Consider the following 20,152-nt stretch of genomic DNA (forward strand, 5'->3'; position numbering starts at 1 on the left):
AAATCATACCGTCCTTGGGGAAACACTGCCCTGATTTATATCTGATGCCACCAAGGCACTCACCATGCTTGACCCAAGTCTTTAAGTCTCGTTCACAGAAGGCCATGACCTCCAGTCCTGTGAATATATTCATTTAAGAATATATACAGCTCACACAGCAGTACTCAGCACTTTCCGCTAGGTGACAACAGCAGCCACATTCACCTTTGACCCTATATTGTCAAGGGTAAGACCCCAGCCCCGGGCCAACAGCAGAGGCTGCCCTTCTGTAGCCAAGAAATGAGCTCAACAGCCACGCTGGTGTTTTCCATCTCTTCAGCCCTGCCTTGGGCTAGCATTCTCCGGTGTGGTTGTGTGTCACCACCCTGGGCTAAGCGTTCCTTGTCCCTAGAGCAAACAGGTTCTCTACTGAGCCCAGCATCCACCCAGAGCACACACATGGGGATTGTAATGTATGAGACATCGGTATCTTCTCCCTGCTCCCTACCACTCATCAGGCTCTTCCCCCACCTGCATCCACGGCTTCCTAACTACCTCCTAGAGACTTTCCCCGTGAGAGACGGAAATGTGCAAGGCCCGTATGAGGGACAGCGACTAGGGGGGCCCACGTACTGCTGCTTTGTGTCAGGGATGGAGGGAGGAGAGGCTGCAGGCTTCCAGGGCAGTCATCGCCTCTGATGGCTTCTCCCATTCTACAGGCTTCAAGAGGACCTAGACGTCACCACCACACATCTGTTACAACCAAATGCTGGAGGCTTCCTGTGCAGGCAGGTGGGTTGGAAGACTTTGCCTTTCTATTGTAGAGTCAGAATCAGGCTTGTTTTCTAATTAAGCATATTCTTCCCTTAAGCAAAGAGTGATTAAGTTATCTTTGAAAGACTAAGAAGATGAACCTGAGCTAATCAGAATATCCACCTTTCGACTTCTGTAACTGTCCTCCCTAGTTTACCTCTGAGAGCCACGTCCCTGCGATTCTAGAAACATTAGAAAATACCTTGATAAGGCCCACCAGGAATCCTTAATAACTGAAAAAGAAGTTATGAAAGCTATAAAAACATCTTAGCTTCATGCTTCTTAAATCACAACCATGGAAACCAACATTAAAAGAAGTGTAAAGGGAGCAAGGTCAGTAAGATCAGAGTGGGGCACAGAGGGAACTTTGGGGTAAGGTTCAAGAAAAAAAGTCAGTGAACTATTGCTTTAACTCTACCAAATGTTTGGGACATACATTTTCCCAGAATTATATATTGTGTGATTTCATTCTTTTCAGTAAAAGTAGCAATTTTTAAAAGAAAAAAAATTAAGTCCTTGTTTCATTGCTAACTAAACCATACATATTTGTAAAATACGCCATCTAGGCAGTTCTGAACATGATTTTAACTGGAAGAGCAAGTCCCCACGTCTTCAACGGCTGTGAGAAAGGCAGGTCTCAGGAAACATTACACGGCGTCCTCACCCGCAGTGACGTCGGCTATTTGCAGTGGGGCAAGGACACCTCGGAAGACGACAGACTCTCCCAGGTGAGTGTGCTCCAGTCCTTCACCACACCACCAGAATGTCAATATGTTAGCATTTTTCAAGTCTCTAAATTAAGATAATTCAAACTTGAACCTACTTTTTCCTTCATTGCCTTCCTGTACACCTCCTTGCCACCACGCACAGAGACATTCAGGGTCTAAATGGAAATATCTGTCTACTCTGTTCATATTTTATATTACATACTTTTATGTATGTAGGGTATAGCTAATACAAGTAATGCATACATAAATTTTTACAACAACATTTGATGGCATACAGTGGAACATGAGAAAAAAACAAAATAAACCCAGTATTTGAAATGTAGAGAAAAGGGGAAAGTTCTCTTTTGTCCGCACACAGCCACAGACCACCTTCTCAGAAATAAGTACTTCCAGCAGTTGATGGGTGTCCTCCCAATCCTTTATTTATGCAAATGAGTGCATATATTCTACATATTGCCCAAAGCTTTATTTAAAAAAAAAACCACTAAATAAAAAAGCTGGGGCCCTACTTTTTTTTTTTTTTTTTTTTTTTTTTTTGAGACAGAGTCTCACTTTGTTGCCCAGGCTAGAGTGAGTGCCGTGGCGTCAGCTTAGCTCACAGCAACCTCAGACTCCTCGGCTTAAGCGATCCTACTGCCTCAGCCTCCCGAGTAGCTGGGACTACAGGCATGCGCCACTATGCCCGGCTAATTTTTTTCTATATAGATTTTTAGTTGTCCATATAATGTCGTTCTATTTTTTTAGTAGAGACGGGGTCTCGCTCAGGCTGGTCTCGAACTCCTGACCTTGAGCAATCCACCCGCCTCGGCCTCCCAGAGTGCTAGGATTACAGGCGTGAGCCACCGCGCCCGGCCAGGGGGGGGGCCCTACTTTTGAAACGTCTGTCAAAAAGCTTTCCAGCTCAGGGGATTTACAACCTCTGACAACCAGAAAGTAAAATGTCCTGTTGAAAAGGACAGCCAGAGAATTAAGTAAGATGTGATTCTGCAAAAACAACCAGGAGAGAGAGTGAGAAAGCAAATATTCCCACCCCAAACCACAAGTCAAATGTGCTTCTGTGATATTTTTCACAAAAAATTTGCATCCTAAAACCTAGGAAAGGTGAGGCAGATTCTGTAAAAAGTAACACCTCTCCAGAGTGGCCTTGAAACCAGTAAGGATATAATTCAATAGGATGGGGGACGTAGAACCCCCAGGCCTCCCATCCCCAGCCTCTCCCAACCAGCAGCAGCAGACAAGGCCTCACTGCTCAGCACCTGGTCTATCCTCTGGCTCTGCTGCTTCCCGCTTGAAATGCCTTCTGTGAGTACAGGACTTCACACCTTACGAGGCACTTTCATATCCGTATCTTCATCTGCCTTTCCTCCTACTGTGTGCTATCCATGAAGTCAGGGCCATGCAATGCATACCTATCATGTGCCTGATGGCCTCAGGAATACAGTGTCTAACTCTAGCAGAATTGGCATATTTTGCATACAAATGTGTTTTAATGTTTGCTTATTACTTGAGTTTGTAATCTTGGTCCCTCATAGAAAAGTGAGAAGTGATAGATAAGGTAAATGTAAAAGAAATATACCCAATCCCATTACCCTGGGGTCAATCCTTTCAGAAATACTTGCTTCTCTTTTTCGTACAACAATATGTCTTATTCTGCTCTTCTGAAACCTACTCTTCTCATTTAACACAAATATCTTTGTATGTCCATGAGTGTATGACCTTTATTATATTTAATGGATGCAGGTGTCCCATTGTGTGGATGTGAAAGCCTGTGCTTTGAGTACACCCTGAACAAAGAACGGACTGGTTATCGTTGTAAAATTCCTAATCCCTTTTTCCGTATAATTTGGAAATTTATCTTATAATTTGGTTTATGTAATGAAAAGGAAAACTAAGCCAGAAATACTTAGGAGATTTATAGATTTCATTTTATGTAATTTTCTTTTCTTTCAACCATACATGGTTACTTGGTATCCATGGTCTAGCACTGTGGTCCCCGATCCTTGGGCCGTGGCCAGTTAGGAACCGGGCTGCACAGCAGGAGGTGAGCGGCAGGCTAGCAAGCAAAGTTTAGTCTCTATGTACAGCCACTCCCCATCATTCGCCATCCCTCCCACACCTCTCTCCCCCAGTCCATGGAAAAATTGTCTTTCATGAAACTGGTTCCTGGCGCCAAAATGGTTGGGGACTGCTGGTAGCATCTATATCTATCAGAGCCCAGTAATATGCCAAGACTCAGTTTGGAGAAAAATGGAGTAAGTTTCAAGGGGTAGGGGCACAAAAATGACAAAAGTAATTTTAGTGTTTTGTCTGTTACCACAAAAGCTCTTTCACAATAGTATTTCACTAGATCCTTGTTATAACCTGGAAGGATTTATTTGAGTAGGTAATTCATAAGCTTTGTCATGTCTCTGTGCCACCTCTGCTATTACTTGCTTAATGTTTTTCTTTAAATCAACTCATTTAAAATTTGGTTCTAACCTTTTCTGCAGCAGTAATATAAACCATGGGCTTGATGTGCTAACTGCTCTTTTGCTAATAGATATTTAAATAATAAATAAGCATTTGTTTTTCAAAGTTCACTCCCTGTGCCACCCACTTTCATGCCACACGCCACCCACGGGCACACATACCCATTTGGAAACCCGGCCTAAAGGTGATGAAGTTCCCGTAGCATATGCGAAATAGCCCTGGCTGGAAACCGGCAGACTGGGTTGGTGACATTGCCCTGCCACTCACAGCGGTGTGTCTTGGACCAGTTTTGCCCTCTCTGAACCTGTTTCCTCACCTACAAAGTAGGTGCACCCACATACACCTGCCCTGCAACCACAGGACTGATGTGAAGAGCAAAAGAAACCATGAATGTTGAAGCTTGTTGGATAGCCAAAATGTCCTATAGATACGCAAGACTTTATTTATTTTTTTTATTTCATCTTATTATGGGGGATACAGAATTTCAGGTTACATACGTTGCCCATGTACCGCCTGTCCCCCCAAGTCAAAGCTCCAGGCGTGCCTGATCCCCAGATAGTGCACGTTGCACCCATCATGTAGGTATATGTCCCTCCCCGAGTCAGCACCTTCAAGCGTGACCATTCCCCAAAGGTGCACAATGCACTCATTGTGTAGGCATACACCCATCCCCTCCCCACCCCCCACCTCAGTCTGATATCCGATTGGTATCGTTCCCAGATGTGTATTTAGGTGATGATCAGGGAAACCAATTTTCTGGTGAGTACATGTGATGCTTGTTTTTCCATTCTTGGGATACTTCACTTAATATAATGGGTTCCAACTCTCTCCAGGAGAACCATAGAGATGTCGTATCTTCGTTATTTCTTATAGCTGAGTAATATTCCATGGTATACATATGCCACAGCTTACTAATCTAATCATGTATTGATGGGCATTTGGGTTGTTTCCACCAGATATGCAAGACTTTATAATAGAAGGTAAGAAGGAATAACATTATAGTACTTTATTCAGCTGTGTTCATTTGGCATCTACTAATTGTGAGGCTCCGTGACCGAATACAAAGATGAGTCATACTTGGCTACACATGGACACATCAACACATACACTGATTACCATAGGAAGGAAATAGGCACTAAATACTAGAGAGCAGTGACGTCAACCGTGGCTGCACATTGAAATCACCTGGAGCACTTTTAACACTAGCAATGCTCAGGTCACTCCCAGAACAGTGTTAGCTTCGTGAGTGTGGGACCCATGCAATCAAACAGGGCCCAGACTTAGAAGCCTCCACACTTGGTTTTCTGCTCCGGTGTCTGGTGTCACTGTCTTGAAATTGTTAATAATTTTTGAACAAGGGCCCCTGCATTTTCTTTTTGGACTAGGCCCCACAAATTATATAGCCGGTTCTGACCAAAGACTATTTTATTTGGTCTGGGGAGCACCTAGCCATCTAAAATTTTTAAAGTCCACAGGTAGTTCTAATGTGCAGCAAGGATCAGAAACCTCTGTTTCAAAGTAGGGCTTTACAACCTCAGCACTACTGACATTTTGGACTGGGTAATTCTTTATCGTAGGGCTGTTGTGTGCGCTGTAGGCCTCTACCCACCAGATGCCAGAGGGACTGCTGCTCAATGTGACAATCAAAAATGTCTCCAGACATTTTCAAATGTTCCCTGGGGGGCAAAATTGCCCCTAGTTGAGAACCACTGCTCTAGAGGAAGGAAAAAAGAAACTTCTTTAGGTGTAGCTGATTAAATCCATGGTGTACAGAATTGGAAGACTAGCTATTTCAACTGAACTTGCAAGAAAGTGTATGTTCTTTCAATCAGTATCAGAAAGGTTGACAGCTTTCTGTTCCTTTTAAACATTTGCAAGGCTTCGGGAACAAGTTTTAGGCTTTATCTTAAATTAAACATTAAACAGGTGTTTGTGAAATAGCTACTAAGTTGCTCTGAGAAAAGGGACTACGTCAGAGAATATGCCACCAGAGCGAGAGAGAGAGAGAGAGAGAGCGCGCACCAGAGAGTCAAAAATTCACAGGGATCCAGTGCTACTATTTTTTCTGGATCACATTTCTTTCTACACAAGTCGGCTGAGACCAATAGAGCTGCTAAATCATGCTCTAAAGAAAATTACCTGCAAAGCCTAAAATATCCTCCAATGATAAAATGGATATTTGCTGGGACCTTAAAGTCAGTCAAGAAGCCGGAGCACAAAGTAAAAAATAAGAGCTTTCCTTCTGGGAAGAAGGCAAAATGTACTGAACAATAGGACCCCCATCCAAAAGCGTGTTCACGAATTGGAAGTAGGGCAAAGGATGGAAACTGCCCAGTCTGGCTTTCAAATCTACATAGAAATCAAACCTACAATGCTCCCATCGTTCTGAAAAGTGACTAATGTGGCTTTTCATCCTTTTTTCTTGGACTCGGTGTTCTCTCCCCAGGGAGACACCTATGAATCCTGATCCCAGTGAAAATTGCCTGAAATTGCACACTAATGGCTTGAACCCCTGAGGATGTTTATTACGTTGTCTCTGTCATGCACTTGGAGTTTGGTTTCAGAAAAATAGTATTAAAGAGCAAATACAGGTTGGCAGTTAGTTTTCTTACTTGAACTCCTGAGATGTATGAATATGTTAGACTCATGCATATAAAGTTGATTTTATCTAAAGGTGCTTTTTTATTCTTTCTATATCAGTTCATTATTTTGGGATAAAAGCAATCCATAATTCATATATATTATTGAAATAATTTTATACACACATGTGTGTGTATTTCTCACCATTCCTGACAGATAGTAATCAATGGAAGTATATATGAAGCTTATTTATTCATTGTAGTGCTAATAATCATGTGCATAGAGGCCGGGCGCGGTGGCTCACGCCTGTAATCCTAGCACTCTGGGAGGCCGAGGCAGGCGGATTGTTTGAGCTCAGGAGTTCGAGACCAGCCTGAGCAAGAGCAAGACCCCGTCTCTACTAAAAAAATATAAAAAGAAATTAGCTGGACAACTAAAATATATATATATAGAAAAAATTACCCGGGCGTGGTGGCGCATGCCTGTAGTCCCAGCTACTTGGGAGGCTGAGGCAGGAGGATTGCTTGAGCCCAGGAGTTCGAGGTTGCTGTGAGCTAGGCTGATGCCATGGCACTCTAGCCCAGGCAACAGAATGAGACTCTGTCTCAAAAAAAAAACAAAAAAATCATGTGCATAGAGCATCTATCATGTGCCAGGCCCTCTGTGAGCCACGTGCAATGATATCTTATTTCATTTAATCCCCCACTTCCACTCAAAGTTGTAATCAGCGTTACTTTAAGTCCAATGTCTGTTGCTTGGTCATTCAATTTAGAGATGAGAAAAGCCAGGCTGAAGGACGTGTAGCAACTTGCCCAGAGCCACCAGCTAGGCAAGTGTCAGAGCCAGCGTTATGAACCCAGTTTTATCTACATTCAATGATCACATTCTAGCCACTGTGCCATGCTGCCTGCCATCATCATCTTTGTTTGTTTTCTGATGAACTGGTAAATATATAAATGCCAAATTATATCATCAATGCTTTTATAATCTATTATATCTATACATAGATATTGATTTATGTTAGTGTATAATATCAATTATAGGTACCCTGAGTTGGACTATAATCTTTAAATGTTCGCAAATTACAGCTAGGTTTTAGAATGCTCAAAAAGCCATGTTTATCTGCTGACTTCTAGGTTAAAGCAGTTGTGAGTTTGTGTTGATTGTGAACTGTGGGTACTTGGGGCGTGCACTCTCTAAAGTGTTTGCCCTCCTTTACCTCCTGGTTTGCAGATCACATCTGTCAGGTGTAGGGAAATCCTCACCCCTAGGAGGACAAGCCCAGTGGTACTCAGAGACAGGCTAACCAGAAGACCATCTGATTGTGCTGCGCTGTACCCAGAAGTCTAGCATTTCATAATACCCTAGCATAGAACTGAAACACCTTGCAGAGTAGAAGTTTGCTCAGGAAAGAACACAATGTGGTTCTAGAACAGTGCTGTAAGTATCACTGGACTGAAGATCCCAAAAGCCACTGCCCTTTTTTCCTGCTCCAACGCATGGTGATTCCACACAAGACCCCTGAAAATGCCAACTATGTATATAAGTGCTTTATGGGTATTTAGTGGCTTCTGCCTAGGATGGGTATGATAAATCTGAAGATTATATGTATGTACTGATAATAAAACCTTAATATAAGAAAGATTTCTAAGTTCAAAAGAAAACCAATGTGCTGCCTGACAGCTAGATTCTGCTGTCAAGGTGAAATCCATCCTGTAATGCTGCCTCTGTCTTCCCTAAGTAAATCTCTTCTTACTCTGTGATAAAATTGCAGAAATTGCAAAAATGCACATCTTTCAGTTCCAATGTCACAGCCCAGTGGGTGAGAATAAAAAAAAAAAGATGAAGTTCTCATTAGATGACATGTCAAACCCCCCAGAGCCCACCAGACTCACGGTTCCTGCAGGACACAGCCAGCTACTTACAAGATGAGGCACTATTTTGAAGCTTCTCTGTTACTTTTCTATTTGAATGCACAGGTTTGAGTGTGAGGTTCCAATACCTAAGTGAGAACATAAAGCAGTTTGAGTCTAACACCATCTGGAAAGCCTTGGGAGGTTCACATTATCTTCACACCTGCCACTGAGAAGAAAAATCAACTCTGATTTTCAGAAGGGACAGAAGCCATTTAGGTCTTGCCAGAATTACTCCCACGGCAGCCTTGGCAGTGCACACCACCATCCCAGTTGCACCTTCTTCCATCTTTACATTTTTTCCCTTTAGAGAGTCTGATAGGAAGAAATCTAACCATAAAAGTAACAAATGAAACTCTACCCTCTGCATTCTGCCACTAAGTCACAGAGGTAGCACCCTGCAAACATGAACTAATTTGTCTTTACAACATACCTGCAAACTCAGTGAAAGAAGTTACATCAAGTCTGTATTCCAGGTGGCAGAGATGAGAGCCAGGCCATTAACAGTTATGCACAGGAATCGTCACCAGGAATCAGCAAATAAAGCACACCGTTTCCAACACCTTTCCCCTGTTCAGATTACCAGCCTGGGGCCTTGGGATTTACAACATCAAGCTCATTATGCAAAGGCACATTCTAAGCACCGTTGTTCTAGACGGCATAAAAAAAGAATTACATGGACTCAATTCTTGCCCTCTAGTGTGTAGAATTTGTCCATCCTCCATCCTGTCCTTGTAATTTTACGTTGGCTTAAATGATATACATTATGAAAGGCTTGATTGCTGCATGTCATGCTGAAACTACTGGGCTTATTACACAATGAGTGAACTTAAGGAGAAAGGTATTTTATTTATAGAACCACTGTATCACAATTTAATTTTTTTACCATGGCAACATGTATAAATTCAGCATTGGTGGAATCTCACCAATAAAACATATTTAGAATCTTGCTTTTGGGGGGTATCTGGTAAATTGTGTCTATCCAAAAGCAGTACAAATGCTTTAAATGAAAAATTCCAATCAAACTTCTTATATGCTATGCCAAGAAAAGAGAGGGATATGATACCTGGCTGGATTCAACTGGCCCTTTGTTTTGTTTTTACAGGACTCACATTAATCCAGATGTGTTCTCAGCTGCAATCTTAAGGCTCACCTCTTAGAATTAATACCCCAAGTGCCATGACAGTCAAGCATGACATTTCCTTTTTCACCAGAATCTCTCAAGGCAAGCAAGAGAAAGAAAGCTGTTGCATTGTGGCATAAAGTAACCATTGTGTGGTATCAGCACCTGGCAGCATAGTCCATCTGAGTGCCAGTTGAATTTTGCCTACATTAAAAATATTCTGTGAAACGATTGTCATATATGTCTATATTCTATTGCATCCACTCAGACATAATTTACAGGGACTTTGATTAGTTTAAAATTGGCTAGAATATCCCAAGATTCAAATGGAATGACATTTTATTACAAATAGCCTTCAGTTTCCTAGTTAGTTTATCCAAGTTTTACTCAACCTTAATAATTCCATGTCCTCCTGCCTGTCATATTTTGATTATGTATAATCTTAGTACAGAAGGGTGCCATAGGAAGAAGGCCTAAGAAAGAAAGTGCTTATTTTATAACTCATGAATGGTTACAAAGTTATTTGGAACTGGGAGGTAGATGTCTGGAGTTTAAATACGTGGGGTGCTTTGATGGCACATCCTTTGTGTTTGATTTCAGATGCAGCCAGTGGGCAGACTCGCCACGAGTTTGATATGTGAGATGCTCAGGGTACGCTCAGCCACAAGGGACTAATTCTAGTGTGAGGAGCTAGGTAAATCCTGCATTCACTATGAGCATGTTCTGAATTGGGGGAGCTAGTCTTGCACCCTTTTTTAAACTACCAACCAAAGCTGAAATCATTTCTTTTAAGCACAGTCATATAATTTCTCTATGGTAGCTAAAAGTAAAATGCTTACAGACAAAAGTGTCTCTGATTCACCCACTCACCCACAACTGAAGAATTTAAACTGAGAAAAACAAAGAGATTTGAATAGAACTATTGAGAAATCAAAATGTCAAGTTATTAGCCTTTAATACTTGGGTTTACAAAACACAGTGATAATTTCTCAAAGCTGCATTTTCCACCAAACAGAATTTGTTCCTGAACAAACAGTACAACTCTAAGGACTGAGAAGGAAAGAAACAGAAGAGAGGCCAAGCTGAGGGGCTTAGTAACTCTCCTTGGCATCACATGGAAATCATGGGTTTTTCCATGTAGCTAATGTTTACCTAGGGAGAAAAAAATTTTTTGAATGAATTTTGATGGAAATCTTTTTTTAAAAATATGTGCTTCTCTGCCTCTTTAAACAAAATGATGGATATCAGTTACAGAAATGCACATAAATATAACATGGTCCCTTCAGGGGCTACTGAAGTGTACAGGACCACTCCCCTTTTACTGCACGGATCCCCAGAGTGGTGGTATCATGAATCTAATTCACTAGCAATGAGAATTCAAGGCTGAATTGACAGTTGCCTGGAAAAAACAAATAAGGTGCTTGAAATAGTAAGCTTCATATTATATGTAGTATTAAACCAGTACACTCTAAGGACATCCTCACAACTGTCATGCTGTAGACATACATGTGTATGTGTGATGTGTGCATGCATCCCCTCATTTTCCAGAAGCTTTTTTCCTATATTCTAAAGGGCTGGTGTTGCCAGAAGTCTGACCACCACCTGCTGAATGAAATATTGCCCTATCTTGGAAACAGGAGCAGATACACTAGTCAATGACAAAGACAGAACTGGAGTTCTCTTATTCTACCCCTACACTTATATTTCAGTTTATCTATCTATTTTTTACCTTGCCTCAAAACCAAACTGAATTTGTTCCCCTGCTTCCATGAGGCCACTAAAATTTTTTTTAAAATATAATTTATTAAGAGAAAAAGTACAGCATCACCACTATGCCAGATCATTCATAAATGCAAATTCATTCATGATGAAGCCTTCATTTCAAATCTTACTCCAGGTACAGTGCCCTGCACAGCTACAAGTGCAACGAGAAGCCTCAGAGCTGCCTTTTGATCATGATGATGTATCAGCATCTGTCACATTGTGGCAAAATCTATATATTCGTCTGCATTCCCCTCTCTCCTTCCAGGTGGGCAGCATGCTGAAGACTCCCAAATTGCCTATTTGGCTGTGCAACATCAATGGAAATTACAGCATCCTTTTTTGCACAAACAGGCAGCTCTTGTCAGACTGGAAAATGGAGCGTCTCTTTGATCTGTACTTTTACAGTGGCCAGCCCTCACAGAGAAAGCCTGTGCATCTTACAATAGGTGAGCATTTCAGACCCCAAGTGCTGTGTACTTTAATGTACTCAAAGAGACATGCTGCTGCCGTCGCACAACTGTATGGGTATTCATGCTAGCTCTGCAGGAAAATGCTCAGGCTCAGCTTCTGACATGAAGCCCATGCATGGAGCCCGTGGGCATAAACCCAAGCACTGCAATGTGGGAATTCTGAACCTGCCATAAGTAGGGGGAGGAGGTTAGAAATGACACAGAGGAACAAAAGACTTCTAGGTGAAAGAAAAAACAAAAGGTAAGAATTAAATTTCCAAAAAGCCTTCTCCAGGGCCTTTTATCTTTGAGCATGAGGTATTTAATACCTGAGGAAAGAATTGGAAAAATAAACAGGAGAAGGGGCTCCAACTGGCCAATTCTGTCCCCCAACCAAACACCAGATGATCATCCAGTGATGTAAGTAAACAAACTGATAGTACATTTCTGTTCAAATCGGTTCAGAACACATTTTTGAGGACCTACTGTGTGCCAGACACCGGGCTAGACACTTGGAAAACAACGATGAATAAGGCACCATCCCAGCAAACCTCCAGCCCAGCAAAACAAACAGGTCATTTTAATTACAAACATACTGTTTTGTTTTGTTTTGTTTTGTTTTGTTTTGTTTTGTTTTGTTTTAAGACAGGGTCTTGCTCTTATCACCTGGCTAGGGTGCAGTGGTGTCATCACCGTTCACTACAACCTCAAACTCCTGGACTCGAGGCTTCTTCCTGCCTCAGCCTCCTGAGTAGCTAGGACTATGGCGTGCACCACCATGCCCAGCTAATTTTTGTATTTTTTGTAGAAATGGGGTCTTGTGTTGCTTAGGCTGATCACGACTCCTGGCCTCAAGTGATCCCCTTGCCTTGGCCTCCCAAAGTGCTAAGATTACAGGTGTGAGCCACCACACCCAGCCCCAACCATACTTTTTTAAACTCATGAAGAAAAAAAGAGTAACCTTAAGGTGTCTTTAAACATTGGCCCCTTGGACAGGTATTAAAAATAGACAGACTGGGAGTTTGTATCCAGTAGTCCCGGCTCCATTTATGGGGCCTTGCTGATGTCTAACTCTTTGCATTTAGCATCCCAGACCTGGCATTAAGTAATCTCCCACTGTTATCACTACATGTGGAAAAGAATCTTAGTGACTATATTATCTGTGCAGCCCCTAATCCTTTTCAGTAATTATGAGAAACATATATTAGCTCATTTAATTTGGTGTGACATTGACAACATGCTTCTTAAAATATGTCATTTCTATTTAACTTTTTTCTTTCATTTCTTTATCAGCACACAAACATCACACACATTCTGTTGTGGACACTGTGGTGAAAGCCTCACGTACATTAATTAACCCACTAAATTCCCAATAGTCATATGAGGCAGGAACTGTGATTTCTGTTTTTATAGAGAAGAAACTGAGGTGCCCAATAAATAGTTACTAATTAAATACATGAGGCTTGGTGACCTATGTTAGATACGTTCTCAAATGTCACCTGGCTAGTATGAGGCAAACCCACACCCTGAACCCAGTTCTTGAACACCCCTCTAGAATGCCTCACCTCTACCCAAAATGCAAATGTACACTTAGAAGCACTGAGAAGTGGTGAGCTTTCCCTTTTCCTGCGTTTTCTGACAACCTCCAATGATCTACCCCTAGTTCTAGGTGTCACATGATGGTGCTGGAAGGTGCATTACACAACTTATCAACATTCATGTCCCAAAATATACAACAATCCAGGTTACAACTGACTTATCCTGTATGGAGCATTTCAACGTACCATCTGCTCAAACCCCCCTGCTTACCCTGTTCTGGGAACACAGCTCGCGGAGCCCACCTCCTGCACCTACCCTTTTGTCCTTGACTGGCTTCCCCCAGAACGGTATCCGCAGGCTTGGGTCTAAATGCCGGCTGTTTCTTCCTCAGATACTCACGCCCATCACTGGGAAAGAGCCCAACAGGAAGATAAACACAGAGCAGGAAGACGGTTTTCTCCTGTGGAGATGGTGATCAGAACCAAGTGGAGAGAGGCTACCATCAACTGGAATGGGACTGCTCCCTTTTTCTAAAGCAAAAACTAGGCTGTGCAATGAAGTCTGAGGTGTCAGAACTGCTAGGACGCAAAAGTCTAACGTCGGGGCAGACCATTTCCTTGCTACGTTCCTCATTCGTGAGCCACACTGAAAAACACCATTAGCAGTTTTTTCATTTTTTCTCTGGTAAACCCTTTACTATCAGTGTTGTTTGGTGGCTTTCTACAATCACATAGACTGGTTTCTTCATTGTATTCAAAACAGAAAATGAAGTCTCTTTTCTGCATGTTTGCCAAATCAGTCTTTTCTTGGCGTGAGGATTAGGAAGCGGCATAATCCTTCCATGAGGATTACGGAAGCAGGCAGCTCGCGTTCATTTGGGGATGAAGTCATCGGTAATGCAGCGGCAGATTTTTAGTTATGGCAGGAACTCAAGCCTTCTCAGAGACTTCCTGGTATGGACAGCATTCCTTTCCAAGGATACATTTCACATGCCCACGTTAGCATGTTCTTGTCATTAAAATAGCAAGCGGGCTTCTCCGGGCTTGGAGCAGGGGCTATTCCTGGTTGACTGGCAGCTACGGCAGTTGACATGTGGGTTCAAGCAGCCAAGGCGAGCAGGCAGGAGACATTCTTTCTACACGTGCTGTGTTTGTTCCTTTTCGTTATGAGCTGGATATAAATACACAAACAGATAAAATGAGAAAAAGCCCAATTCCTACATAAAATAAAATTATATATAAAAATAAACTCTCTTATGTCATTGTTCAAAGGGGAGAACAATTTTATTTAGAATATAATCTTTCCCTGTCCTGTTAAATGCCTACATTTTTCCTGGAGAGATTCACAGAGTAGACACATATTCTTTCTAAAAGAAGTATATGAGAACCACTTAGGCATTTTCCCTGCCCGCCCCACTGGTCTGACAACTCACAGGCTCGGGGCTTAGATATTCACAATCCAAAGGTTAATTTCCAAAGAACAACTTTTCCGCACTCATTGTCCAAATTAATTTATTAAATGCATTTTCATTTGGCTCAAAGAATAAGGTGTTAACTTAAGGAGCATGTAGAAATGAAACTACAAGGTGAATAATAAATTATGTCAAAAGAAAAAGATAATTTGGCTTAGACTGCTGATTATAGTGTCTTTATCACTGGTGTTTTCATTTGGGATTTTAAATACATTGGACAAATGAGTGGATTCCTAAGATCATGGTCTTATTTGGTCTTAGCCACATTATGCTTTTCCTGAAGTGCAGGCCTTTTTGTGTGTTTGATTGTTTGTTTTATGTACACCAAGTTATTTCTTGCTAAATGTCTCTTTTAGAGTTGACTGTTAGAAGACCTAGAGCCAAATTAGAAACCATACCAAGTGCATTAATGAGGAAGTGCTCAGCTGCAAGTAAGAGATCTCACTAAAAGTTTCAAGCAATAAAGACATTCCTTGTAACAAGAATTGTCTAGCTTGGGGATCTATGACTCTTACATCAATCATGGTTCATCCTCTATGACTGAGAACAGGACACTTGATATTGGAACAAAATCAGGGTTCTGTAGAAAGATGTGCAGGTAGGCTGTTGGGTGAACGATGAGCAGTATATGCCTGGCAGTGTATTGGTCTTTACAAAAGGCATTTTTAAAAATGACCTCAATCCTGTATCCATTTTCTGTTCCTACTCCTATCTTTCCTTTGAATTTTTCATTTGTTTATAATTTGTTAGTTTGCCATTATTTTATATGTAGTTGTTATAATTTATCTGTGTTAAATTATTCCTAGAACAAGTCTATAAGTAAAATAATGGAGGAAAGATTATCTATGTTTTATATGTAAAATTATAATAATTTGATATATAAAGGTATTAATCACTCTATATGTCAATGTTCAGTGAAAATAAGTTTTTACTTTATCTTATAAACAGGGCACCCAGGCCAGGTGTAGTGGCTCACACCTGTAATCCTAACACTTTGAGAGGCCAAGCAGGAGGATTGCTTGAGGCCAGGAATTCAAGATCAGCTTGGGCAACATAGTTAGACCCCATTTCTAATTAATTTTTTTTTTTTTTTTGAGACAGAGTCTCACTCTTTTGCCCTGGCTAGAGTGCCATGGCATCAGCCTAGCTCACAGCAACCTCAAACTCCTGGGCTTAAGCAATCCTACTGCCTCAGCCTCCCGAGGTAGCTGGGACTACAGGAATGTGCCACCATGCCTGGCTAATTTTTCTATATATATATTTTAGCTGTCCATATAATTTCTTTCTATTTTTTTAGTAGAGACAGGGTCTCGTCTTGCTCAGGCTGGTCTCAAACTCCTGACCTCGAGCGATCCTCCCGCCTCGGCCTCCCAGAGTGCTAGGATTACAGGCATGAGCCACCACACCCGGCCCCTAATTAATTAATTAATTTTCAATGGCATGTGTGGAGACTTGAAAAAAATAAATAAATAAAAATAAACAGGGCACCCAGTAATATTTTTTTTCCAGGTGGAGATATGTTATTTAAAAGTAGCTAGTAGCCAGGTGCAGTGGCTTATAACCAAAATCCAACACTTTGGGAGGCTGAGGCAGGAGGATGGTTTGAAGCCAGTAGTTTGAGACTAGCCTGGGCAACATAGTGAGACCCCATCTCTACAAAAAATTTTGAAAATTAGCCATGTGTGGTGGTGTATGCCTGTAGTCCCCGCCACTCAGGAAGTTGAGGCAGGAGGATCATTGAAGTCCATGAGTTCGAGGTTGCAGTGAACTATGATTGCACCATTGCACTCCAGCCTGGGAGACAGAGTGAGACTCTGTCTCTAAAAAAGAAATTAAAATTAAAAAAAATAAGTGTAGCTAGAAATTTTCTAGGGCCACCAGTTTACCTTTGACCTTTCTGTATTTTGAGAAAAATGACCTTAATTGTCCTTTCAGCTTCTCAAATATAAAGCAGGAGAAAGCTATTTGCTTGAAGATGTAGATATTAATTTTTTTGAATAGTTACCTAAATTAACTGTGTCTTTAATGGGAATGGGCCCTTGAGGAGATGCCAAATATTTTTCTTTTTCAAATATTGACTTGGACTGTTACCTCCCCCCAAATGATTATTTGTTCTTAGAGGAGATGCATGAATCTTTTTTTTTTAGTATGTTCTCACCAATGTCACAAGACCAGGTAGGACTAGGTCCCTTCACTTCACACAGTGTAAATAACCGTGAAGAGCAGCTGGCTGGGACCGACACTGCACTAGCCAGGTTATGGGCAATACTCAGTCACGCCCGGACCTCAATTTGCTATTGACTGTTGTAACTGCCCTTTCAGGGCCTCAGAGCCATAATCGTTCATTCACGCATTTATTCACTCATTCATTTAATGTTTTTCAACATCCCCCATGTGCCAGGCACTATGCTGAGTGCTGGAAAAACACAGCAAAATCAGACATGGCATCCCTCTTCTCTCATGGAATGTGGGCTCTTCTGAGGAGACGGCATTAATCAAAAAACCACTCTAATGAATATAAACTTGAAAACTGAGGTAAGTGTTCAGAGGGAAGGGATTTTTGGTGTTTCAGTCTTCAAGGACTGGAAGAACAGGAAAAGGTATCTCTGAGGAAGAGATGGTTAAGCTGAGGTGGGAAGGCTGAGCAGAGGTAACCAGGTTGAGCCCTGTGGTGTGTGAAGCCCTGTGGTGAATGCACTCGAGGAGCAGAGAAACCCACGGGGCTCGGCTGGAGAGAGGCTGAGGAGCAGTGGAGGGACAGGTGAGGGAAAGGCATTCTGGACCACAGGGCATGAGAAATGTTGCAAAGGTTTTAAGTGGCCTGGTAAGATTTGCATTTGGAAAAAATGTTTGAGTGTGGAAAACGGATTGGAAAGAGTCCAGAGTGCATGCAGGGACGAGTTAGGTGGCAATAACAATGGTGTAGGCAAGCGATGGTAAGAACAGAGCAGTGGCAATTAAAGTAGACTGACATGGACCTCTCAGGAGATACCACTCAGTAGGCCAAATAGAGAAGGCTGAAATACATGGCACAGGGAGGGAGAAGGAACAGTCAAGAATGACTCCTAGGTTTCCAGTTTGGTAACTGGATGGAAGGTTGTACCTTCACTGAATTTGGAAACATTAAAAGAACACCAGATTTGGAGAGGAAGAAATCACAACTCCAGACGTGGACATGCAACAATCAAGTGGAGAGGTAGACTAATGGATTAAAAATAAGGATCTGGAAATAAGAAGAGAGGTTTGGACCAGAGAAATAAATACATCTGGGAGTCACTGACGGTAAGGAACATGGTGGTCTGGGATAAAATTGCCTAAAGAGAGCACGAAGCAAGAAGAGAACTGGGCCTACAACTGAGCCCTGGGGAATTCTAACACCAGCCATCGGGCAGAGAGGAATCTGCTTCACCTGGGGAAAAATACCTGGAGAAGCCAGTCTTGGATGGCAGGAGGTCTCCTGAGAAGCCCAGAGCAACAGAATGGGATAGAATGACTAGATAAAGGGCAGAATGTGAGGGCAACAGATGACACCAGAAAGAAAGAAAGAACAACAGGAAAAAACAGGTTAGACTCGAGATGAGGGCAGAAAAACCCAATCTCAGAGCATGCAATTCTAGGTGAGCTTGGAGCTTAAGTGAAGAATTAAATCCATTTCTATCAGGCTTCTCATTGATACAAAGATGCTTACCCTGATCTCATTATAATAAATGGTAAATGCACTGAAGAATCATATTTTGGCATAAAAACAAAAATATTTGTACTGGCTATCGGAGGCTATCTGAATAAAGGTATTTTTAGTCAATGACTCTTTATGTTAAAATCAACCAGAGAGGATCAAGTTTGAATGAATTTAACCAGTTATTTTCAGAACAGCAAGTTTAACTCTAACTCTACTAAATGTATTCATATCATATCTCCTTCCAAGGGGGACTTGGTGTGGCTAGTAACTGGTAAACTTTCTGGAGAACATTCTATCTTTTTAAAATTGTTTCAGTGATTGAACCCAATTTAAAAAAAAAAAACAAAAACAAAACAAAAAAAAAAACCGTTTTCACTACTGTCCACAAGGTGGTGCTATGAGAGTGACTTTTTCAATCTCATTACCAAACATAATTATCAAAGTAAATGTGGGCAATTTAATTGCCCACGCACGCACACACACACACCTTAAATATTTATAAAATTGATGTAATGGATATTTAACTTTTGTGAAACTTGGGATTGGTGTCACTCTGCATGGTGGGCAGGACTGCTCTGACCTAGGAGTCATCCCCTCTCTTCCACTCCACTGGGGCAGCGTCAGGAATGTCCGCTCCGAGCTCCGCTGGCACTGCCGCCTCCCCGATGCAGGCACCACCGTCTCTCACCGGGACTGTACAGTAGCTGTCCAGCTGCTCCTCACCTTCCCCCTGTCCCCTTCCCATCCCTCTTCCACACAGCAATCAGTTATCTTTTAAAAACTCGATTCTGATTATATTAGAGTAATTCACATTATGGTCATTTCTATGCATTTAGAACAAAAATGCCAAAATCTTCAGGTGGCCCACAAGAGCCCGTAGGACTTAGCCCTCGCTTCACCATCTCATGCCAGACTCACCTCAGGCCACTCTCCTTCCCACCACCGTGATCCCCCCAACCCAGGCTTGTCCCCATCTCAGGGGCTCTTTCCTGCTGTTCCCGCTGCCCACAATGATCTTCACCCCTTTCTATTTCTTCAGATCTCAGCTTAAAAACCACTGCTTCCGTGGGGCATCTCTGACACCATCCCCCATCTACACTAGGTCTCCTGGTTCATGCCTCTTAGTTCCTTGCTCTTTTCCTTCATATCATTCTCCGTGGTCTACAATTATATACTTATTTGTACGTTTATGTGTTGAGTACCTGACTACCCACTAGACCAGTGGTTTGCAAACTTTTTGATCTCAGGACCCCTTTATGTAATTAAACATTATCAAGGACCTCAAAGAGCTTTTGATTATCTGAATTATAGCTATTAATATGTATCCTATTAGGAATTAAAACTGAAAAAAAGTTTAAATATTTATTAACTCATCTAAAATAATAAAACCTATTATGTATTAACTTAAAATAGTATTTTATGAAAAACTATGATTTTTCCCAAAGAAAAATTCATAAAAAGAGTGGCATTATTTTACATTTCAGTAGATCTGTTTAATGGCCAGCTTAATATGAGATAGCTGTATTCTCATATCTGCCTCTGCACTCAGCCTGTTATGATACCTTGTTTAGGTTGAAATATATGAAGGAAAATTGGCCTCACATAGATATCAAGTTGAAAAAGGAAGGAGGAATGTAATAGCTTT

General features: G+C 41.6%; 1 protein-coding gene across 1 annotated transcript in view; it reads left to right on the forward strand.

Annotated features, from left to right (window-relative positions):
* MINDY4B (MINDY family member 4B) overlaps positions 1-13,891 on the forward strand; it is a 33,164-nt gene extending 19,273 nt beyond the window's left edge. The window contains exons 9-12 of the mRNA XM_069473080.1: positions 699-771; positions 1,359-1,520; positions 11,635-11,815; positions 13,749-13,891. Of these exons, the coding sequence (XP_069329181.1) occupies positions 699-771; positions 1,359-1,520; positions 11,635-11,815; positions 13,749-13,891 (559 nt within the window). The remainder of the gene's footprint in view (positions 1-698; positions 772-1,358; positions 1,521-11,634; positions 11,816-13,748) is intronic.
* The last annotated feature ends 6,261 nt before the right edge of the window (positions 13,892-20,152 follow it).

The sequence above is a fragment of the Eulemur rufifrons genome, chromosome 7, assembly GCF_041146395.1.
Source record: "Eulemur rufifrons isolate Redbay chromosome 7, OSU_ERuf_1, whole genome shotgun sequence".
NCBI lineage: Eukaryota > Metazoa > Chordata > Mammalia > Primates > Lemuridae > Eulemur > Eulemur rufifrons.